The following is a 25233-nucleotide window of genomic DNA, read 5'->3' as shown; positions in this document are numbered from 1 at the left end:
CCTCTGGATCCGCCACTGCAAGGGGATTAGCCCCTTCATTTGTACACTTCTGAATTTATATCCTCTCCTTAGTTCAACAGATAAAGACGCCTTAAGAATGATGGACAAATTATCTTGTTTGGCCCCGCTCTCAGCCACTCTTTTTGTACAATGTTAATCCCCAAGAACATAGATTTTTGTCCAACCAAAATGGGTAATATCCATCTTAGTTACTAGAGAAGAAGTCGATAAAAGCAATTTGGCCAAATTACCTTTTTGTGACCCTGGGTATGCTTTCAATCAACTTTCGTCAACTACCAACTACTTGCTAAGGAGAAGAAGTCGTATGAAGAAATTGTTGACGGACAGAGGGAAGCCAAGATACAGCATTAGCTCGCCCAGGTCTTTAAGCCCAGGAAAGCTAACTATCCGGGACTGCCATTCCACATGGCGTTATGTCCTTCCCCTCACACGTGTGTTTATAGTGTACGTTCAAAGTCTAGGTCAATAATCGCCTTATCATACCGACTGGGATTGGACGATCACATGCGCAACTGCTTATATAGTACCATTTCGAATTTTGTCGTCTGTTTAGAAATAAATCTTCTAAGGTAAGTGTGTTTATGTCTAAACTTCCGTGAGCTCCTTACGTAACTTCGTGTACACTAAATGCTAGAATTTAGATAGATTTGTTTTATAAAACTGCTAGCTTATTACTGTTGCATTTTTTTTCTTTTTGAGTTAGGCTCGTTCACCGGAGTGTAAATGTTACAATTAGCCACCGAAGTGGATTAAATATGCCTGATTATTTTGCAACAAAACTTAAACAATCTTGGATTGTACGTTTCGTACACTACATAACATGTGACATACTGTCTCAAAAAATATTATTGTAATTTATTTTTTTCAATTTAAATAAGGGAAAGATGAAGTAAAATACAACAAACGCAACATTGTCGACTAAACAAAATAACGGGAAAAGAGGAGACATTAATACATTGGTTTTTTTACAGGACGATGCATCTGTTCCTGGTAGTGGTGTGTCTAGTGGCGGCCAACGCCGTGCCGATGAAAAAGTAGGTGAAAATATGACGCATGATGTACCGCTTTTGTTTGTTCCGGATCTTAAGTCCAAGCGAAAGTTAAGTTTATATGAAAACAGGTGGCGAGACAAACGCCGCTAACAGACAGAGTATGGAAGTGGGAAAAGGAAACCAATATCTTTGGTGTCGCGATGGTGACAACAGATCATGTTTGATTTCTTAAGTGTCCCCTTACCGGAAGACACAGAACTAACAGGACCATCCACATATATGACTATGACTCTTGCGAGGACGTTAAATCCCAAACAAATTTAGAAATATTCCGGGGGTTGGGGTGGGGGATTTGTGACGTCAGTCGCCTCTCACGCTTTGCACTGGGAAACAGCGTATGTATTTTTTTCAGAGCCTGCTCAGGGAAACAGGTTTGTGTCATGTATAACCTTGCTTTGGTTTGGTTTTTATTGTGTATAACGTCATATCATTAGATAAGAACATTCCAGGACGTGCATCATTATGTGTAAAAATATGTGTATGTTGCTGTATTTTGCTTCCCTTCGATAACTTAGAAATGATGCCGACTTTGGATTGCTACCTCACTGAAATTACGTACAAAAACCACCCAGCACAGTATTCCACCCGGCTGAGAACAGAATCCATTGCCTTCCGAACGTGGCTGAACGTTCAACATTGAGTCTAAAAGTTATAGCCAATGAGTGCGCTAGAAAACCAAAAGACTTAAAAAAATAGATGAAAAATGCACTGGTCCAAAATTTTGTAATGCATTCGAAGGACTTCTGTCCCTTAAAGTAGAGGGCAACAAAAGTAGTCCCCAATTGTGTAGGGGGCATCCACTTTCGGGGCCTGTTACAACATACAGTGAGTAACATTATGAATATTGTTTCCTCTATCACTCTTTGACGTGTGACATAACAATGCCATAAACATGTGCATTTTGTTATCCTCTATTATTTTTATCATCAGAAATAAATTAAGAGATATTTAGAAGATACTTGCAGCTATCTTAGAAATTCCTTGAAAGAAAAACAAAAAAATTCTTGATCGTCTAATAGTCTTCGAATTGCTGTCAAAAGTTATGACTGCAAGACAAAATCTGTGTTTATAAGTAAAACATTCATTCTTATCTACCAATATGATTCTATTAATGGATTTCGCAAGCAATATGTCCGGTATGCCGTTATGGCGAGTTGTTTTGCTTTTGTTTTAAATTCCTCAGGTCTAGATATCATCCTATTGAGCAATAAAATCAAAATGGAACGGAACGACAATGTACAGGATTTGAGACAACTCAAAGGACATAACTTTTGGTTTACAAAATAACTCTCCGAAACAAAATATTAATCCAAAACTTTAGACTTTCAATTCTGCAAGGGGCCCACATTAGTCGCCATTTACTATACACATACAGCAGGTATATTCTTGATTTGTTCAATGTCCTCTTCATGGAAGAAAAGGATGAAACCAACCTCGATTCTGCAGGGAAGAGATACCTTAGTCGCCTCTTACGCTCACGCATTGGGGATACAGCGGACCTATATTTTCACCATTCCGGTTCCCAATCACGACTTTCTGCCCTATCTTATTTGTTTGTGGATTATACCTCGTCGGCTCTGGTCATTTCGTTGTCTAGAAAATATGATTGGATATCCTTGGTTTTTACATTTTTTTTTATGAGTTGGCAGTTAAAGGTTGCCAAAGAGTAGATCCGATCCATATTTTTTTTACACAGTCTTCATGTAACCTCAGTATTTAAGTATCATGCAACTCACCTGGATGGCCCATCAAGACATATGAGGTCACATGGGCGAATGATTGCCCCAAAAATGGTAAAAGAAATAACACCAAACACCATAAACGAAAATGTAAAACAAATACAAATTTGGATGTTTACAATAACGATGGTATGTTTTTGTGTTTTAGCTTGTTCCACAAGCAATTATCTAATCATGCATCTTACATTCTACATATACTTTTAACATCAAAGGAGCAGTGACTACGATTACGTGATGCATCTGGTAGAGCATGCTTACCACAGCGTAGATAACTCAAAACCAATAGGTCCATATGGTAAGTCGCACTTTATTTTGCACATGTAATTTAAAAGATATACAACCTATTTTTTTTTTATAAAAATAAACGTTAAAGCTCACAGCAAATGCATTTAAATGTAATATACAGTTCGTGTATGTACTTCTTGATAATTTCCAGATGGATCATCGTATCTGGGCAAAAGGGACGAAAGGTAAGTCAGTATTTTAACAACTGTATTGAAAATCCAAAGCTACCATAAGAACACTCCCTGCACCCCTAAACTACGACATAGCATAATTGAAGGCACTCTTCTTGCTATTTGGTTTGTCTTGGTTAAACAAATCTTAACAAGGCATCCCACGTGTTACAAATCCTCTCCCATTCACATATTGTGGCAAAGCAAACGGGAATGAAGTCGCTAGAGCGATGGCAAAGGTTGTTTTCTAAAAACAGTAACAATGACCTTGACCTTCAACATAGAAACACAAAACGGTGATGTGTTTAATTTTAAAAGAATTGCCATACCAAACACTTGTATGAAGTTTTATGATATTTCGTTGAGGAATGAAGTCGATAGAGCGATGCCAAATTTGTTTAAAAATAGGTATAGTGGCCTTTACCTTTCACGCAGTAATCTGAAACGCAAACTTGTTCAAGGGATTGTCCAACTAAACATTTGTATGAAGTTTTATGGTATTCCGTTGAGGAATGAAGTCGCTAGAGCGATGGCAAAGAGTTAACATACGTACATACGTACATGTACGGGCGAAATCCTATATCCCCTCGAACTTTCGTTGCGAAGGGATAGTAATTGCTAGACTGATACCAGTCCTCGGAAGATTACAGCGGAGCATCACCCAACTTCAAGCCAATCAATTTTAGAGTGAAGCGACATCGATATTCATTAGATGTTCATCAAAGAATCAAACTTGTAGTCTTACCTCATCAACAAGGTCGCGCATACTGAGGCTTCGATTTTGTCTGGACGTATTCCAGGGGTGCAGAGATCGTAAGTTAGCGTAAACCTCCGTAGTGCTGAGGATGGTTTAGTTGCTGCATTCAAATATCGGTTGTCATAACTGTAAGTGGTAAATGTTGGTTTAATATTATTGGTTTTGGTAGTTTTGTTTAGGTTTAACTACCTACTGACAGCTTATGTCATTTAAGAGCGTGTTTCCATTGTGTAATTAATGAATGTATGTGTGACAAGGTATGTGGTGTATATGCCTCCGTGCGATAGCGCGGATATGATGCCGATTTTAGAGTGCTACATTACCTGACTGAAATACCATGCATTAGCCATCATGCACAGTATTTCACCTGGTAATACCAGTTGTTGCAGTGATCCTATATACTGTTAAACAATGGATAACAAGTACTTAATGTATGATTGGTTGGTTGGTTGTACAGTGTCAAAGGACGAGTGATCATTAAGACGTTGGTATGTCCTAGCATGGGGACACACCCCACTGTCTTCCCCATTTTGGCGAACGTTAAACGCCAAAAAGGGCCAAAAGTTAAATATTGGCAAGATAGGCAACAGGAAGCAAAAAGGTTGTACGAAGAGGCCTGACATTAGTCGCTTCCTACGACCGGAGTGGGATACAGCAGGCCTATTCTGTTCCCGAACCTGCAGGGATCAAAATGAATTGAATAATACGAAAACATATCATAAAGGTTAAATGATTGGTTCAGCTTGTCATCTAGGGTAAAAAAAAGCACTAAAACTAAACGTTCAACAAAAGGAATTCATTAATCTTAAACTACGATGGCAATTTAACAAATTCTGTCACCACAATAAACGAACGGGAAGAAGCATTTAAAAAATGTGATTAATGGTATATATTGTTTATGCAGTCAGTCCAATTTCCATGTGATTTAATCAATGCAACTGTTCAAAAAACAACACCATAGTGTGTTCCACAGTTACTCAATCATACATCGCAAGTCTCCATACTTGCTTAAGTCTCAATATTTACTTTACCCATCACAGGAGCAGTGACTACGATTCCGTGATGGACCTGGTAGAGCATGCTTACCACAGCGTCGATCACTCACAGCCCATAGGCCCAGGCTACTGTAAGTCACAACAAACAACAATCTTCAAATCGTCAGATGTAAATGTGAAAACACGTGCATCTTATTTTCAACCAGAATAATATATTTCGTTCGTTCAATGCATCATGCCTTTGATATGAATATTTTTTTCATCCACAGATAACGGACATACTCTTGGTAAAAAGGATTTAAGGTACGTCTTGGTTTTTTCATCATAGTCATCAACTGTTGATTTTGATGAAGATACTACAAATATATGGATATCTTACGTAAGATAAACACTGTACTGTCAATGAGACTTTTCGTTTTTGTGATAACAACTATCCGTAAACCCTGTTAGGATCAATGCGGGCGGAGACATAATCATTGTTGTGTGTCCCAACATCTCGTACTGTGATCTATGGAAACCGGTGCTTTGGGAGGGTTTCGGCCACGTTGTGGAATAGCTTACCATCTGCTATTAAAAAGTCAAATATCATGGCCAAATTATAGAAGGACATAAAAACATTGCCTCTTCACGTCTGTATTTTAGACTCTTTGCACAGATGTAATGTGCATACCACCCTTTATTCATTCATCTATGTGCATATTAAGATTGTTATCTTCTTGATTATTGTAAGCCTCTTTTGTTAAGCATTTATAACTAATACTATACTATTATCCATATGTCGTAAACCGCTTAAGGGTCATTGTACAAATTCTATAGAGCGCTATATACATGTTGTATATTATTCTTATTATTATCAAAATTGCAGTGCCTTGCTAGAGTCATTAAAGGATTCCATCGCCAATGTTGGCAGTGCCCTTCATCAGACATTTGGTGGTATCCCTCAACATGGTGCCGAGCTTCTTTCGTCTGTTGTCCAAACAGGACTCCAGCCGGTAGCCGGACTCCTAAACAGTATGTGCTATTTACCAGATGGATTATTGCAATCTTTATTTAAATAATGAAACTGTTGAGCGGTTAAACCTAACACCGATACCCTCACAGTGAACACGACAGTCTCAATGCTCTTAAAAATGAGGACCATTTATGCCAAGTAAGGCTTTCGTCTTTTTCTTAACTGTACATTTTATAAGAAAATTACAGTAAGTGTCATCTACATACAAACACTAGTAGGGAAAGCGTTCAAAAGATATTAAAATGACAAGACATTAATGTCTTGCTTTAACTAAACTAAACCTTATTTTTGCATGTCGCTGCCAAGTTCTTTTTTACTATCATGTTTTTATATTTTTATCTGTTTCTTCTATCTTGTACAAAAGTATATATGCCATATAGAATATATATTTTCAGGTAATTTGTTTCTGACATTTTAAATGAATCATTACAATAACGTCAGTTATTTCATTACAGACGTTTTGCACGGACTCCAGCAGTCTAATATGGTCGACGTTCAAAAACGCGGGGCCAAGTAAGCTGATATTTAAACCAACAATTCACTTTTACAGAAGACTAAGTTAGTCTTTATATTGAGGATGACGTTTTTAGACTGATGGTGTTTCTAGTTGACAATATCTCTCTTCTGACTGACTTGTTTTTGTTTTCATATAAGACGAATTTATAGCTGAGTTTATGAGAACTGAGAGCCCTAGCCAAGACCATCAACGTCACGTTCAGATACTTTTATATCGACAATGGACTGTCTATGAATAACAAGATCATTTCTGACCGCGTCGATCATATAAACATGGTATTCCCTCCATAGTTTAAAATCAGGGACACTACAGACTCCCCTACTTCAGTTCATTAGTAATGGCGCTTACAAATGTTTGCAAGAAACGGGCTATTGTAAAGAAAACTTAGTGACGCATTGTTCAATAATTATATTTTCCTTTGCAGTTATCATAAATATAAAAATAAATATGATCAAACGTATGTCATATAACTTATCTAGTGCGTCAGTTGTTAATATAAGGAGAGTTATTTCTTAAAATCCAACGATTACGTGGCTATCCAGTGTGTCAATCAGTCAGAGGCTTATCTTTGCATTTCATTTGCACCATCATTAATTAATTTGAATCTTATCCGGTTAAATATTTCTTTTTACCAATTTCTATGATTGTTTTGTTTTGTTTTGTTTAACGTCCTATTAACAGCTTAGGTCATTTAAGGACGTGCCTTCATGTGTGTTGTGTAAGCATACATGCGTGTATGTTTTCTGAAGACATGTTGGTGTACTTGCCTTCTTGTGATAGCGCGGATCTGATGCCGACTTTATAGTGCTATCCCACTAAAATACTAAGAAAAAGGCATCGAGCACAGCATTCCCCCGGTCACATTTTACTGACAATGGGTGAGCCAATTGTTGCCATTACCTCTTAATGCTGAATGTTAAGCAGGGACTAATAACTTCCATTTTTAAGGACGTTGGTATGTCGCGGCCTGGGAACAAAACTCATTGCCTTCCTCAGCTGGACGAACGTTCATTTAATCCAAAAATGAGGTATTGCCAAGCAAAGCACTAGAAAAGAAAATGCAGTTGGGAGTAGAAAAAAATATGAAGATCCCAACTATTGCAATTGGTACAGAAGATTTATTTTGGTCGCTTTCGTGTCCCCATGTAGATGGCACTAAAGCAAATACCAAATTCTGCAAGGGGTTCCCTCATTAGTCGACTCTTACGATACATGCAGTGGTTAACAGCAGGTATATTCTTTTCTCGGTCCCCGACCTGCAGGGGTGCATTTCTATGACAATACTAGAATACATGATAAATACAAAATACCGTTTGTGTTTTAAAATACTAGGTACGGACGCTAGTGCTGGCTTACCTGGTTTTTCAATACTCTCGATAAAATAAAACTTCAACACTAGGCACAAATCATGTAACATTTATGGTACGACTAAACGTACATCAAAGAAACATCTCCGGTGTGCTTTATCCGAAAGCTTGCATCTCGAATATTTTTTACTTGCAAACTATCTAAATTTGAAATGATGCCATTGTGAAATGAAACAAAAATATATCCTATACTTCAGGGAATTTTTCGCAAACATTGGAGACCAGTTGTCGACGACTTTCACAAGCCTAGGTCACGCCTTCCAGACCACGTTTCAAGGACTAGCACAAACAGCCGCTCAGCACGGAGCAGACCTCCTTACCCAGGCTCTACAAGGTGGGGCACAGGTTGTCGCTTCTGGAGCGAACAGTAAGTTTTATTTCTCACAAACGTGCTGTTTAATGTTAATGTTGCAACAGTTCAAGTCATTTCATGATTTCCTATTACGATTATGGGACATGATTCCACACTAGGAATGCATTTTTTTCACGCCCACACAACATCTATGAATGAAGATGAAAACAAAGGATGAGGTAACCAAAACAAATTTGTTTTTGTATGGGGTGCAATGTCCTTGCAAAACTACGTTTATATAAGTACAGGAGCCTATGGTAAGACAACCGAAAGTAAAGATTAGGTACGACAGAAAGAGAAGAACACAAGTGTTGGGGAAAAGCAGAACAATTCTCGTCTCTGAAGCGTCATCTTAGTAAAAGACACCGAAGAAAAATCCTTATTCTGAAAAGTGTAAAACGTTTTCTACGACATGCAGTTGGATAATGCGGGTATATTCTTTACCCAATCCTGCGCAGGGTCTCCAAACAAACGGAGTAGGTTGTGTTAAATGAAGACAATCAATCGATTTTGGTTGAATATGTAATTAGCAGAAGATAATGAAAACTGATTTAGAGGTTGGGGCACATTTGGCGCTGTTTTTATTAACATGTTTGGTTTGGTTATAAAGAGTTACACGTCCTTTGAATACCTAAGGTCATTTAAGAACCTGACTCCATCTGTACAACATGAACATAATACACACAAGTGATTGCACCTTGTACGTGTATGTGTACAGGAAGTGGATAGTGATGTATTCGCTCCTTACAATAGCGTAGATCTGATGTCGGCTTCATATGGCTACCTCATTGAAATACCATAAAATACTGAAAGTACCAAACATTATATTCCATCCAGTAACTTTATAATGACAACGGGTTGCCAGTTATTTAGATTTCCTGACGTGCAGAACGTTTATCAGGAACTAACAAATACCATTTTAAGGACTTATGAGGAATATGAGGTAGAACCCGTTTTGTCACTATTGTTTGTTTAGGGTTTCACGTCCTGGCAACAGTCAATATTATAACAAGAGTACCGCAGGGCGGAATAATATACGCGCGTCGAATGCCATATAGTGTTATATACTGTCTTACATTAGAATAAGATCTGCATCATTCTAAGAGTGGTAAGCTGACATGCTATAAAAAATGGGGGAGAAAATTTCCGGACAAAAACATAAATACTGAAATGAACAAAGGGCAATAACTTTTGCAAAATATCGTCCAATCAAAATTCGTTTAAGGGAGACACAACTTCATATCATGATTATAATATTTACATTTCCACTGCACAGAGCCTAGATGTTTCTATTGGGCCCAATGTATGTTATTTCCGTATAACATACATTGGGCCAATGTGACGTCGCTACGCTTATGACGTCATAACTGTAACGTTGGAGATTGCACTGTACCACTGTCAACTGGTGGCTGTTCTCTGTACAGATTTACTCTGACGTTGAAACGTGTTCAGATTAATATTGTATCTTGTTTTCTGCGTGAACTGTAAGTTGATTAACATAAAATGTAAATATAAGTATTGGTTGTCATATTTTTGACATGCATTGGTGTGTAACATACATTAGCTTACCTACATATTTAACATGTAGGTAAGCCAATGTATGTTACACACCAATGTATGTCAAAAATATGACAACCAATTCTTAAATGAATACCAAGTTTCAAAGAGATCCGTTAAAAGATGTAGGAGGGGATTACCGGACAAATATCAAATACTGAAATAACAAAGGGAAATAACGTTTGCAAAAATTATCGAATCAAAATTCTTTTCAGGGAAACACAACAACATATCATGATCATTTCGCCTACTAAGCTTCAAAGAAATCCGTCAAAAAATGTAGGAGGAGATCTCCGGACAAAAAATCAAATACTGAAATGAACAAAGGGCAATAACTTTTGGAAAAGTTGTCGAATCAAAATTCTTTTAAGGGAGACACACCCTCATATCATGATTATACCAAGTTTCAAAAAGATCGGTCCATAAATGTAGCAGGAGATTGCCGGACAAACACATTTTATGACGGACGGACGGACGGACGGACGGACGACGCCATACCATAATTTGACGGGCGTATAAAAAGGCAGGTACATAGTAAAACGCTACCGAAAAGAACGAGTAGGGAAGGGAAAACAAATTTGTTTTCAGATATGATATATTTATATATATACTTGTACAGATCAATAGAATGNAACGTTTGCAAAAATTATCGAATCAAAATTCTTTTCAGGGAAACACAACAACATATCATGATTATTTCGCCTACTAAGCTTCAAAGAAATCCGTCAAAAAATGTAGGAGGAGATCTCCGGACAAAAAATCAAATACTGAAATGAACAAAGGGCAATAACTTTTGGAAAAGTTGTCGAATCAAAATTCTTTTAAGGGAGACACACCCTCATATCATGATTATACCAAGTTTCAAAAAGATCGGTCCATAAATGTAGCAGGAGATTGCCGGACAAACACATTTTATGACGGACGGACGGACGGACGGACGGACGACGCCATACCATAATTTGACGGGCGTATAAAAAGGCAGGTACATAGTAAAACGCTACCGAAAAGAACGAGTAGGGAAGGGAAAAAGATTTTTTTTTTTTTTTAGATATGATATATTTATATATATATTTGTACAGATTAATAGAATGTTAATATTAAATAAATACCACAAAAACGGTAAACCTTATGTTTCATTACTGTTTCATTGTAGAATTTTGTCGCGCATTTGCTGAAAATCCGCGCATTCGATCAAACGATGTTTGACAGTAAATGGCTGGTCAGATCATCAAGCGAATGATTACTTGCTTCCAAAACAAATCACTTCTCGTGCTATATTGATCGCCGGTATATACGTTTCCCCGTACCGCTGCCAAAAACTGTAACTAATCCCTGGGATTTTTTTCCCAGCGTGACTTTTATTTATATAAATCATTTCCGAAAATTATTACATACAAACGGAATTGAAGGAGAGGTTACTGTATATAGGAAAAAACGCAGTGTTATGGGTCAGGGATCCTTAAGTATTTGCTTATTTTGTAGGAGACGCCTGATGGTGCCAGTCATGGTTAAGGATAAGCTTACATTTGTTCCTATACTGACATCATTGTTTGGACATCTTGATATCTCCTTGAAACTTTTGTTGTTTATCGACTACTTTTTTCGATTTAAGATATGCATATATACATTACTAAAGCTTATTTTTTTCCTAACCCTTTCAGCTTTTGCTAACAATCTTCAACAACCACAAGTATCTGCACAGAAGAGGAATGTCCAGTGAGTTAATTTTGAAATCTTTATGATTTTATTTTTATTTTAAGAAATCTAACATATATATCGAAAGAAAACTGCCAAAATAACCAAAGAACTTCCATTATATGCAATGTTAACGTTTTTATTTGTCTATACAAGCCAAGCCCTGACCCCTGACAATGATCTTTTATTATCTGTTATGCTGCTTAACAGACGTTTACCTGTGAATATTTAGTTTGTTGTCTTTTCTTTAATTAAACAATGGTCAATTATTAGAAAAACAAGATTTATGTGTCATTATGAACCTTTATACTTCAGTGACGTTCTTTCTAACCTCGGACAACAGTTGTCGGCGACTTTCACAAACCTTGGTAACGTCTTGCAGAACACGTTTCATGGACTTGCGGAAACAGCCACTCAGCAGGGAGCAACTCTCCTTAGCCAGGCTCTACAGGGCAGTAAGTCTTATTTATTTCATACCCAGCCTCACAAGTTGAGTCACAGTTCTTAGATACTTATACCTTTATTTTCTTGTAAACGCAGCGGTAAAGCAACTAGTTGAAACAAATTTCCAAAGTAGTAATAATTTTTCAACTTAACATTTCTCTTGTGTGCTACAGACACGACCATTCCATGGTATTTGTAGTTACCGAATGGTTAAAATTGTCTTTTCCACAACGTTGAACAAAATTTCAATGGTAAAACAACAGACCAAAATACGGGAAGCAAAACAACACCACCTTTTGTACGTAATTGTACGTCCGCTGTTGTCCAGGCCATAACTTCTGACAAACTGGAAACAACTGAAAGACATTTTAGGGATATTTGGAGGACAGCAAGGCGGTGTGTCACATACCATTATTGGATTTATATTCTAAATGTCAAAGTCAGGTTGAAAACAAACGTGGAATTCATTGCCCGGGTAATGACTTCTGACTCGCTGAAAAGATTTTTATGTGGATATTTCATAAATTGTTTTCGGTTATTTTACCCTCCAAAGATCGGAATTTCAGGAAAAGAAAAAGACAAATATTCTACTTTTATCATTTTCAACTTATATCAGTATAAAAACTGTTTCTGTGATATTGACGTATGTATAACCTTGAATTTCTTGAAATTTTGGAGACTTAAGTTATGTACTTGCGGACAGTCTAAATATACTATTACAGATAATCACGAACAATGTTGTTGCTGTGTAATTGCCTTCAAACGAATAGCATTGACTTAAAACAAGATTCCTGAAGTTGAGGTCTGACCAAATGGGATGGTATTTCATGACATTTGTTTGAATACTGAAGTCGGGCAGATGCAGACGTGCCAATGTTGATACTTTCAGTTTCAGAGTACACTCGTTGTGAGTGGAGGTAAATATCTACTGCAGAGGTCATGCAGCTTTTGCACAAACAACATTTAAAAAAATATTCAAGCAGACAGAACATTACGTATTCAGCATAATTATGCATCAAATATAGAAAGAAACTTTTGAAATGGAAATTCATTTATTTAAAACAAAACATACTTTTTCAGCCAACATGCAAGCCGCTACAGAGAGAAGGAATGCTGCGTGAGTGTTACTAATGTCAAAAAGGAAAGAATGTTAAAATCTAATGATGGTTTTTGTTCATAGCGATGATAAACATAATCGTATTTATTTATTAGTTTACACAATTCCGACGCGAATTGAAAATAGAGTTATCATTAAAATTATAATAATTAGTTAAAAATTATCCTGTTAAACGGTTAAACTATATATTGATTGATAAATTGATATATGTTAGAATGTCTTTTGATGTTTTATGATGTACCTAGTGATTCTTTTGTGTGACTGAAATCGTTGTGAAACAAGAAAATAAGATTTATTCTTGACTGATTATTTCATTTACGCTTTATTTTGTATCACATCTTAAGTTAACAATTAAGTTATTTAGGGTCAAACAACACTAAAATAGATATTAACAAAAAGGAATATATCAAACTAAAGATAAAACGTAAAGAAATGCTTAAAAGAAATTCAATAACAAACAAATCGGTTGTAAAACATGAAATATATTTTTCTGCATTTAAACAGAATGAAAATAATTGCATAGAAATGGATTGTTACACTAATTAGTTTTCACTTGTTAAATCAAATGATAAGATAAAAATGTTCTTAGAAGTCTTTCAATGAAGTAAAATGTCATATGTAGTTACCCTCTAATATGTTTTTTATAAACAATGTATATATATATTTGTCGAAGTGAAACTTACGGTAAATTGTATCCACTGTTTAGTTGCAACACTTTAAATCTGTTCATATTTAAATACTATCATAATAAAGCACAATGATTATCGTTACAAGGACTGTTAATCAAACGTGCCAAACGCAAGAATTCTAGCTTAATAAATGTATTTAAAATATTGCTATCAATTTCTTAATGGTCAGATTTGAACAGTTTAAACAAACGAAATAGTTCAACTTTATTTATTAAGGGAAATATTCCATCACGTTTGAAGAAAAATGTCCTATTAAAATACACTATAAGAATTTAAGCCAAACGGTATCTTCAGCGGCTATCTTTGAATATTTAAATTGTTCAGTCGTTTATTGCTTTTGGACAGTCAACCACAACAGTGATAGTATTTGCGTTCATTATTATGTTATCTAAAAACAAATCCAAGTTCAGGCAAATAAGTGAATTACAGTGGTCAGGTTTTTTGTCTTTCAGTGATCTTTTGACAGAGTTGCAACATCAGCTCACTCATCTCGGTGACCTCCTCAATCCCTTCCACCATTCTGATGCACAACGTAAGTGGTATTACTTAGTCTCATCTTACACGGTGGTGCGTGTTATGTCATTTGAAGACAATTGGTCATGTCGTTTCCAGAAGACGAATGATCGCAGACACAGTTTGGATCTTACGAAGCAAACATGAATTGGAGACAATCCTTATCTTCAATTTCCGATCATCATTTAAATAATCAGTAGTTGTAACATTGACTTCAGTTTTATTATTTTGACATTAAAATGGGTTACAGCAATTGATGTAATGAATTCTTACGAGAAATTTTATGAAATTTGATTGATTACTGAAGTGAGAAAGATGTGAACAGGCCAGTGTTGACAGACGGACGAACGGACAGAACGGCACCAATAAAGATTCAGGCAATATCAATGTACCCTCACAAACAGTTCGTGGAGGAACATTTCCATTGGAGCGGACAGGCGAGGATCTGCGTACTCAACATTGACAAATCAGCTTAAGTCTAACAAGAAAACTTTTATTATTCTTTAATATCAATATATGCGTCCATTATAGACAGAAACTTCTGAAAATGAAACTCATTTATTAAAACTAAGATACATTTCCAGCGCTTCCGGGTTCCGGGATTACTGCAGAACAAAGGAATGCTCGGTGAGTGATTTTTGATGATGTTGATGTTTAAAAGAAATGAATTCCAGGTGTCTAACATGTAAAGGAAAAATACATGACAAAAACAATACTTTTTTCATTAATTGCAATTGAACGGAAATACAAACAAATATTGTATATCATGTTTAATGTTTTGATTTTTTTTCTGGGATTTGAAAAGATAAGCATTCAAACGATAGTTTGAATTGAACATGCACAGCCTCATGATGCAATTAAAACGTTCTAAACTTGGTCATTAATCAATATCGAGATACGCAAACAGGCATAACTGGAGATAAATATAAAAACGCAGCTTAGGTTGAATAATCAGTAACAAATCCTGACAGGCTATTGTGATAATGCAGACAAAACCTGGTTATGGACAAACGATTGTATATATCTGTTTTTGTCTTTCAGTAATCTATTGACAGATTTGCAAAATCAGCTCTCTCATATCGGTGACCTCCTCAATCCCTTCCACCATTCTGATGCACAACGTAAGTGGTATTACTTAGTCTCATCTTACACGGTGGTGCGTGTTATGTCATTTGAAGACAATTGGTCATGTCGTTTCCAAAGGACAAATGATCGCAGACACAGTTTGGATCTTACGAGGCAAACATGAATTGGAGACAATCCTTATCTACAATTTCCGATCATCATGTAAATAATCAGTAGTTGTAACATTGACTTCAGTTTTATTATCTTGACATTCAAATGGGTTACAGCAATTGATGTCATGAATTCTTACGAGAAATTTTATGAAATTTGATTGATTACTGAAGTGAGAAATATGTAAACAGGCCAGTGTTGACAGACGGACGAACGGACAGAACGGCGCCAATAAAGGTTCCGGCAATATCAATGTACCCTCACAAACAGTTCGTGGAGGAACATTTCCATTGGAGCGGACAGGCGAGGATCTGCGTACTCAACATTGACAAATCAGCTTAAGTCTAACAAGAAAACTTTTATTATTCTTTAATATCAATATATGCGTCCATTATAGACAGAAACTTCTGAAAATGAAACTCATTTATTAAAACTAAGATACATTTCCAGCGCTTCCGGGTTCCGGGATTACTGCAGAACAAAGGAATGCTCGGTGAGTGATTTTTGATGATGTTGATGTTTAAAAGAAATGAATTCCAGGTGTCTAACATGTAAAGGAAAAATACATGACAAAAACAATACTTTTTTTCATTAATTGCAATTGAACGGAAATACAAACAAATATTGTATATCATGTTTAATGTTTTGATTTTTTTTTCTGGGATTTGAAAAGATAAGCATTCAGACGATAGTTTGAATTGAACATGCACAGCCTCATGATGCAATTAAAACGTTCTAAACTTGGTCATTAATCAATATCGAGATACGCAAACAGGCATAACTGGAGATAAATATAAAAACGCAGCTTAAGTCGAATAATCAGTAACAAATCCTGACAGGCTATTGTGATAATGCAGACAAAACCTGGTTATGGACAAACGATTGTATATATATGTTTTTGTCTTTCAGTAATCTATTGACAGATTTGCAAAATCAGCTCTCTCATATCGGTGACCTCCTCAATCCCTTCCACCATTCTGATGCACAACGTAAGTGGTATTACTTAGTCTCATCTTACACGGTGGTGCGTGTTATGTCATTTGAAGACAATTGGTCATGTCGTTTCCAGAGGACAAATGATCGCAGACACAGTTTGGATCTTACGAGGCAAACATGAATTGGAGACAATCCTTATCTACAATTTCCGATTATCATGTAAATAATCAGTAGTTGTAACATTGACTTCAGTTTTATTATCTTGACATTAAAATGGGTTACAGCAATTGATGTCATGAATTCTTACGAGAAATTTTATGAAATTTGATTGATTACTGAAGTGAGAAAGATGTGAACAGGCCAGTGTTGACAGACGGACGAACGGACAGAACGGCACCAATAAAGATTCAGGCAATATCAATGTACCCTCACAAACAGTTCGTGGAGGAACATTTCCATTGGAGCGGACAGGCGAGGATCTGCGTACTCAACATTGACAAATCAGCTTAAGTCTAACAAGAAAACTTTTATTATTCTTTAATATCAATATATGCGTCCATTATAGACAGAAACTTCTGAAAATGAAACTCATTTATTAAAACTAAGATACATTTCCAGCGCTTCCGGGTTCCGGGATTACTGCAGAACAAAGGAATGCTCGGTGAGTGATTTTTGATGATGTTGATGTTTAAAAGAAATGAATTCCAGGTGTCTAACATGTAAAGGAAAAATACATGACAAAAGCAATACTATTTTTCATTAATTGCAATTGAACGGAAATACAAACAAATATTGTATATCATGTTTCATGTTTTGATTTTTTTTTTCTGGGATTTGAAAAGATAAGCATTCAGACGATAGTTTTTGTTCGAACTCAGATATGTATCTACGTACATTATGCGTGTTTTAGTTATACGTGTAGGTAAGCGGCTATTTGTTCAAACTGTTGAATTCTATGACTNAACGCATGACGTGATTCCATTTATTTAAAATAAGATACTATCGATAACGTACAGGTCAGTGCGAGTACTTCACTGATTTATCTTGTATTTAGTGTCGTGCGAAAAGGATATCCAAATACGTTGTGACAAATATGGCCAAACAAGATGAACTATAAAATGCATGAGGCGATGGGAAACTTTGGCGGTCATCTTTGAATAATTAAATCGTTCGGAAACTATGACCCCCGTCGATCACAATATTGTAGTTATGTGGCATCCTGTATTTTTACGGATTTCTCATTTTGCAGGCGTGACTATAGAAAAGCAGGCGAAACATCGTAGTTTTACGTCCGCACATTTTATATTCATATAATGAAATCCTTCATATAATGAAATCCCTTATCAAATTATAAACAGGTAGAATGAATGCTACAATGAAAATACATCAAGGAGCTAAATTGAGGCTAAATATCATTAAAATTTTATAATATAGCTCCTTATGCATGAGCTAATTTCACGCCTTGCTGGTCACATGTGATTTACAATATTATCAAAATATTTTCGTTGCTGAGCAAATTCAATGCATGCATTTGAGCAACATCCGTAACGAAACGCTAAGCAATCTTTCATTTTTTTCTGGGTTTTATATAGATAATCTTACAGACAATATGTTTTATTCGGAGATTCAAGTTTTTCTATCTAATGCACACGGACATGTAGCTACGTTTTACCTAGACGTGTAAGTAAGTGTCTATTTGTTCAAACTGTAAAATTCTATGATTACGGTTATAATGTAGACAAAATCCAGGCTATTGGCGGCCGATTGTATGTACAATTTTTTGTCTTTCAGTGATCTTCTGGCAGAGTTGCAACATCAGCTCACTCATCTCGGTGACCTCCTCAATCCCTTCCACCATTCTGATGCACAACGTAAGTGGTATTACTTAGTCTCATCTTACACGGTGGTGCGTGTTATGTCATTTGAAGACCATTGGTCATGTCGTTTCCAGAGGACAAATGATCGCAGACACAGTTTGGATCTTACGAGGCAAACATGAATTGGAGACAATCCTTATCTACAATTTCCGATCATCATGTAAATAATCAGTAGTTGTAACATTGACTTCAGTTTTATTATCTTGACATTCAAATGGGTTACAGCAATTGATGTCATGAATTCTTACGAGAAATTTTATGAAATTTGATTGATTACTGAAGTGAGAAATATGTAAACAGGCCAGTATTGACAGACGGACGAACGGACAGAACGGCGCCAATAAAGGTTCCGGCAATATCAATGTACCCTCACAAACAGTTCGTGGAGGAACATTTCCATTGGAGCGGACAGGCGAGGCTCTGCGTACTCAACATTGACAAATCAGCTTTAAGTCTAACAAAAAAACTTTTATTATTCTTTAATATCAATATATGCGTCCATTATAGACAGAAACTTCTGAAAATGAAACTCATTTATTAAAACTAAGATACATTTCCAGCGCTTCCGGGTTCCGGGATTACTGCAGAACAAAGGAATGCTCGGTGAGTGATTTTTGATGATGTTGATGTTTAAAAGAAATGAATTCCAGGTGTCTAACATGTAAAGGAAAAATACATGACAAAAACAATATTTTTTTTCATTAATTGCAATTGAACGGAAATACAAACAAATATTGTATATCATGTTTAATGTTTTGATTTTTTTTTCTGGGATTTGAAAAGATAAGTATTCAGACGATAGTTTGAATTGAACATGCACAGCCTCATGATGCAATTAAAACGTTCTAAACTTGGTCATTAATCAATATCGATATACGCAAACAGGCATAACTGGAGATAAATAATCAGTAACAAATCCTGACAGGCTATTGTGATAATGCAGACAAAACCTGGTTATGGACAAACGATTGTATATATCTGTTTTTGTCTTTCAGTAATCTATTGACAGATTTGCAAAATCAGCTCTCTCATATCGGTGACCTCCTCAATCCCTTCCACCATTCTGATGCACAACGTAAGTGGTATTACTTAGTCTCATCTTACAGGGCTGGCACATGTCGTCACCTTTAAGCATATAGGTTATATCCTTTCCCAGAGTCTATGACTAAAACATACGGATGGGTATTAACGGGTCAGTGTGTCTGAACCATCACGAAATTTCCTACAGGGATGAATTGTTGTGGGAGGGGCCGATATAAATGACGAAACCGAGAACAGTAATACCTCCTCATATAACCATGGCTATGGTGAGGACGTTAAACCCAACACAAACAGACAAAACCTGCTATGATGGGGGGTTTTCATATAAGAAATATCGTTGAAATGGTAAAACATTTATTACACAATCAATAAAGAAATATATTCATATTCTTTTAATGTACTTAATGTAATTTATCGCAGGCAGTGGTGGTCGTGTAAGAGAAATTACAAGGATAGGAACCGTTTCATCGTTATTCAGGAAATGTGATTTGGTGTATTTATGCATATTTTTGAAAAAAATAGTGCTGATTTGTTGTTTGTAGATTTGTTTGGTTAAATAAGCTCGCTTCCAAACTGACTTTACGTGACGAGAATGACTAGCTAGAATGAGTTTAAATTTTACAAAGTTTAGAAACTAAATACTTTGTGTTCGTCCAAAAAAAACAATTTAAAAAGATTTTTTTTTTCGAGATTCGAAGCACTTCTCATATTGGAATAGTCAGCCGGCGTGCTTGAAAGTAAAACATATATTTACAATCCTCATACCGTCCTTAAATGACCATAGCTGTTGAAAGGACGTTAAACAATACTAAACCAAACTAAACCAAACAATCCGCATAACTGTTATTATCACCAACTTAAAGTGTACCCTGAACGAAACACGATTTTCACCTGTCCTTCTTCTACTGATGAGCATAATCGTAACTCGCGTTGAATTGGCCCCTATCGGCTGTGACGTCACAGGTTCAACGCCTGTAGCGGTCACCATCGAAGGAATAGGCAATAACGAGAATAGCCATTGTCATACAGTGTCAGATTGCGAATTATTATATTTTTTAGTTTTGAGGAATCAGATTTTGCTGAAAATAACATTATGTAGATTTTTTCAGTCATATAAAATTTGCAAGAATTTCCAGACAGTGAGTTTAATTGAAATCAAACTGACGATTCTGAATAGGGTAACATAGACTGGTAACATTGCATGTCCTGATTCTGAGCACTGATAAAAAAAAATCTCGAGTGAACGAGTTTGAGGGAAATTAAACAGAAGTAGTCTCAATGTTGTCGATCAAAGATATTTCTTAATTTTAGCTAGGAAGTCAGTTTGCAATAATTTCCTTTACACTACACAGAGACGTATATACTTGAAATGTCTCTGCTCTACGGTTAGAACTTATCCAATCATGTCGTCATTGAACAGCACTACTTCGTCGTGACTAGTTTCTGTGCCGGCATATTCATATTGCAAAGTTATAAACTATGGTACCTCTAAATATTTACAAAATAACTGGTGTCTGCTGTTTTTAAATGTCAATATGTTTAGTAGTGACAAATCGACGACATTGTGTCTTCCTAATGTTAGGTCGACAATTCAAATAAACAACAATATATATAATCTAATTTCGTCATTACAGTTATCTCGAAGATAAAATTGAACGAGATTCACAATTTTTGTTTCTCCCTATACATGTACAGCATACACAAGTTATATTTTAACATATTGGTTAAATAATGCAAAACATCTCAATCCACTCCCTTAGCATACTTAGGTGTGAAATTTGTGTACATGTAAATAACACTAAACACATGTGTCCAATGCTGACAGCAGGAGGCCAAAGACACACCTGTATACCTGTGTACAGGTATGACATCAAAGGGATGTCAGCAGGTAGGCAAGTGGGTACCTTAAGTCAGTATGTAGATTGCAATTGGTGTAGATTATGTGTCTTCCAATTTTCAATTTAACAACAATGTCCTCAGGCGAGATAACGGGGAAATGTATCAGCAGATACGTTGTACGTGTATATATTGCGTCTCTGGTATAAGGATCAATTTCAAGAAAAATATAAATAAATGAAATGCGTAAGTACTGTCACAGAGTCACAGTTAATGTAAACCACAATCAGTACAACTGCATCACTCGACAGATGAAAGTCAGAAACGAGGCAAATAATGCTGGACCATGTTGTGCACATTATATATCTGATCGGGTGGTTCATTGATAAATTACTCATCTTTGTGAGACTTGAACGGACAGGTTCTCCCTCTGCAATATTCTTAGAAGAGGTGTGTATGGTTATCATGTACTAAATTCCTTGGATTGCATAAAGAATAAAAATGTTTCAAGCTTTATGACTGGGAGTAAATAAACATGGGTTGCTTCTCATTTTGAGTATAGATTATTGTAATCAATTGTTTCGTGTTGTATATAGGTGTTCATCAAATTTTCTAAAGACCAAATTTAATAATAAAAAGTATATTATTTACAGCCATAGAATGCTATGCATGGGAGACCAATGTAATGTTTCCATGTATATTTAGGAAATACCCCTCCTTAAATATTGAAACTTATTTAATTACACATTGCAATGTCAAACCCATCGTATACGCTTGTACACGATATATGCTCAACCTGTTATATTCGTCACGATCAATGCGGTCGGAGTCAGAATTATTGCTGTGTGTCCCAAATCCCGCACTGTGACCTTTGGAAACCGATGTTTAAGAGGTTTTCGACCACGTTGTAGAATAGCTTATCATCTGCTATAAGAAAGTCAAATACCCTGGTCAAATTCAAGAGGGACACCAAAACTAACCTCTTCACGTCTGCATTTTAGGCTCTTTGCATATTTGTTCATTTATGTGCGCATTGCGACGATTAATTGCTTGCGTAAATGTATAAAAGTAATTGTAAGCCTGTGTTTTTGTTTCACAATTGTAACTAATACTATTGTCCATATGTTGTAAAGCGCTTTAGAGTAATTTTACAAATTATATAGGGCCCTATTTAAATGTTGTATGTTATTATTAATATTATATTGGTGTGTGCAAGTGTGTTGTTTCGTCCCCTTTTATTATTTAGATGCAGCCCTTATTTGTATTATTATAACTGTATTTTATTTTTGTAGCGACGGACGCTCCTAACCCAGATTCATAATTTATATACGTCCACAATGTGAAGTAACGAAATAAAGCATTTGTCAATCTCACCTTGATTTTAAATTGTATTTTCATCTAAAATAAACGTTAAACCCAAGCACCAGCAGAACAAAAGAGTTGGCTATAATGTGGAAGATGCCATCTTCAAATTGACCATTGATGTATCAAGCACACATTAAAGAATATATCCCCATTTGCTATATAACCTGTTAAAATTTAAAAGAGTTCGGAACAGAGGCATGCAGCTGTTCAAAGAGTCTATATTACACAAAAAGACACGTCCTTAATTGATCTTCTGTAGGTGTTAATATGACGTTAAACAAAATAAAACAAAACCAGCTGTATGGTGCAAAGTAATTCATCCACGTATACCGTATCTATTATCAAATTGTACAAGTCTAATCACCTAGGTTTGTGAAACATGCATCTTTTAGAAACGTTTTGATGTTGTCTTTGTATTGTATCCCCCCTTGTGCATGAATTCCAAATTTGTTTTTTCTAGATTGATGATGCTGACAATAGAACTCATAAAGGTTTCCTTTTGTTTTCATATTTTATTAAGTTTAATTAAATAAAAAAAGGGAATGAAATTTTGTGTAGAATGCCGAATCAGTTACACTGTACACAAATAACAAATACATATCTTACAGACATTTTGAACACATGGTTTTGAATTCAATAAATAAATATATACATGATACAATTTGAATTTGCCTTGCATTCCCTTATATAAACAATACAAAACATGATATAATGGAATTCCGATGGTGCGGTTATATATTTATGACGTCATACTGATAACATATAGGCGGTCACTTGGTGTTGCTGGCTATTTAATTAACAAGCAAATGCGTGGAATTTATATCCCCTGCTTGCAGGGAATATTGCAGGTAAACATTATTGAGGTTAGGTTTAAACATGTGAGTATCGTGCTGTTGAGACATAATGTATAGCTTGAAACTAGAAGAAGAAGAAAAGCCTTATACAGAAGTTAGACTTTTTTTTGAACATGTAGGTATTACGGAGTAAATTAAACTGATTGAAGAAAGCATAGTATAAATATTTGCGAGAGTTAATGAACAGAAACGGCAGATAATGACGTTTTTCGTTATTCAAGGGGCCATAACTCCGCTAAATAAAATCCGCTGAAAGTGGTCATCGAACTTGGCTGAGCCCTTAATGCATTTAACCATGTAACCAAGTTTGAAGAAAATCGGTTAACATTTGTTGCAGTAATTGCACGGAAACGGCAGATCATGACGTTTTTCGTTATTCAATGGGCCATAACTCCGCCAAATGGGGTCCGCTGAAAATGGTCCTCAAATTTTGCCGAGCCCTTCTAGCATTTCACTCTGTTACGAATTTGGAAGAAAATCGCTTAACATTTGTTGCAGTTAGTGCACGGAAACGAAGCGTGACCGACAGACAGACAGACGGACAAACCCAAATTAATATCCCCCATTTCGGTGAAAGCGGGGTATAATACTTTCAAAGTTGAGAAACGAAGAAAATCTTTATCCATCAAATAGTGTAAATTGCAAGGGGAAGTCATGTTTGCTTTAATGTACGTGTATATATCGATCAATGTACATGTATTTTACAGAAATAAAGACATGAAAATGCATATTCCATGAAATTAAAAACATATTGCTTGACGTTTCATTTTAAATATTTCTACTCGGGCAATCGTACAGTCATACCCGGTATCAACAATGACTGCTGCATTACCCAACATGAATGAAACCCTGACTAACGGAATGATCAAAATGGGCTTTGTGCGTTCTATATATAAAGTGTGAAAAAGGAAGCCATCTTGCTAAAAGCGCGTTCATTTGGAACGTCATGCTGTTTTACAAACTTGAAAGCAGTTAACTACATGGCATACACGTTCTTTATGTTATAGAAATATGTGAAACGTGTAATCTGTGTTATAAAATATGTGAAACGTGTAATCTGTGTTATAAAATATGTGAAACATTTACTTAACAATTTTGACCAGTAATATGTAGTTTATTTGTTAATTTACCCGGCACATTTCCCCTTTTCTATTTTTATTTCTCTACAGAAGAGAAATTATCCAAATACATGTAGGTCACAAACACTTAGCAGTAACATACCTTGTCCATTATTAAAAACATCGAATATGATGCAAATAGCTATAATCGTAACATATAAATACAGATGACTCAGTTTTGCATTAATGCGTATCTATCAAAATAGTTCAGTTCTATCAAAACTAAGCCACTTTGAATGTGGTGAGATGAAAATTGATCATCAGCTGTTTTCGCTCAATATTTCTATTTGGTAATGATGCCCTACCTGTTAAAAATATCCTTATTAAATAGGGTTGTTCAAATTCCACTATTCAACGTTTCTTTCTTCATCCTGCCTTTCACGAACAAATCGATATAATTTCTCCAAATCCATGAATAAAAATCCAGCCAGGATGACTACAATAACGACCGCTAATAAACAGCCAATGAGCTTACTGCTCGTCCGACTATCGGGCGCACTCCCGAGTTTGCGCTTATACTTGGAGAGATCTTTCGGGTTCCGGCGTAATTCCCGGTTCAGTTGTTCTAAAACCCTAGCCATATTGCCGGGAGTGGGTGGAACTGGACGGAGCGTGGTCGTTGCAGTAGATGAAGGACACACACAAGCAGGATTTGTCACAAGGTTCTGTACTGTTTGGGAACTACCTG

The 25233-nt window shown here is 35.9% G+C and overlaps 1 protein-coding gene across 3 annotated transcripts; it reads left to right on the top strand.

The window, feature by feature from the left end:
• Window positions 1-411: 411 nt before the first annotated feature.
• LOC110458036 lies at window positions 412-22581 on the top strand. 3 transcript variants are annotated; one of them, XM_021509579.1, is made up of 20 exons: window positions 412-590; window positions 993-1055; window positions 3025-3107; window positions 3249-3282; window positions 5065-5150; window positions 5289-5322; window positions 5885-6030; window positions 6487-6544; window positions 8113-8282; window positions 11486-11540; window positions 11835-11974; window positions 13044-13080; window positions 14222-14301; window positions 14867-14909; window positions 15324-15403; window positions 15969-16011; window positions 16428-16507; window positions 18892-18934; window positions 19327-19406; window positions 22501-22581. In XM_021509579.1, exons 1-20 carry the CDS (start codon window positions 427-429, stop codon window positions 22527-22529), a joined length of 1548 nt encoding a protein of 515 aa, XP_021365254.1. In that variant the 5' UTR covers window positions 412-426; the 3' UTR covers window positions 22530-22581. The 3 variants fall into 3 exon arrangements, with proteins under 3 accessions (XP_021365254.1, XP_021365255.1, XP_021365256.1); XM_021509580.1 differs by lacking the exon at window positions 18892-18934 and adding an exon at window positions 17073-17115; XM_021509581.1 differs by lacking the exon at window positions 22501-22581 and adding an exon at window positions 22342-22364.
• The last annotated feature ends 2652 nt before the right edge of the window (window positions 22582-25233 follow it).

The sequence above is a fragment of the Mizuhopecten yessoensis genome, unplaced genomic scaffold (genome assembly GCF_002113885.1).
Source record: "Mizuhopecten yessoensis strain PY_sf001 unplaced genomic scaffold, ASM211388v2 scaffold9409, whole genome shotgun sequence".
Classification (NCBI taxonomy): Eukaryota; Metazoa; Mollusca; class Bivalvia; order Pectinida; family Pectinidae; genus Mizuhopecten; species Mizuhopecten yessoensis.
The sequence above is the reverse complement of the archived record's forward strand: the minus strand, read 5'-3'. Positions and strand labels throughout refer to the sequence as shown.

Coding starts and splice junctions, on each gene's coding strand:
- LOC110458036 (XM_021509579.1), top strand. CDS start 427: ATGGCGTTATGTCCTTCCCCTCACACGTGTGTTTATAGTGTACGTTCA. Junction 5,151..5,288: donor GCCCATAGGCCCAGGCTACT/GTAAGTCACAAC, acceptor TTTCATCCACAG/ATAACGGACATACTCTTGGT. Junction 16,012..16,427: donor GCAGAACAAAGGAATGCTCG/GTGAGTGATTTT, acceptor TTTGTCTTTCAG/TAATCTATTGACAGATTTGC.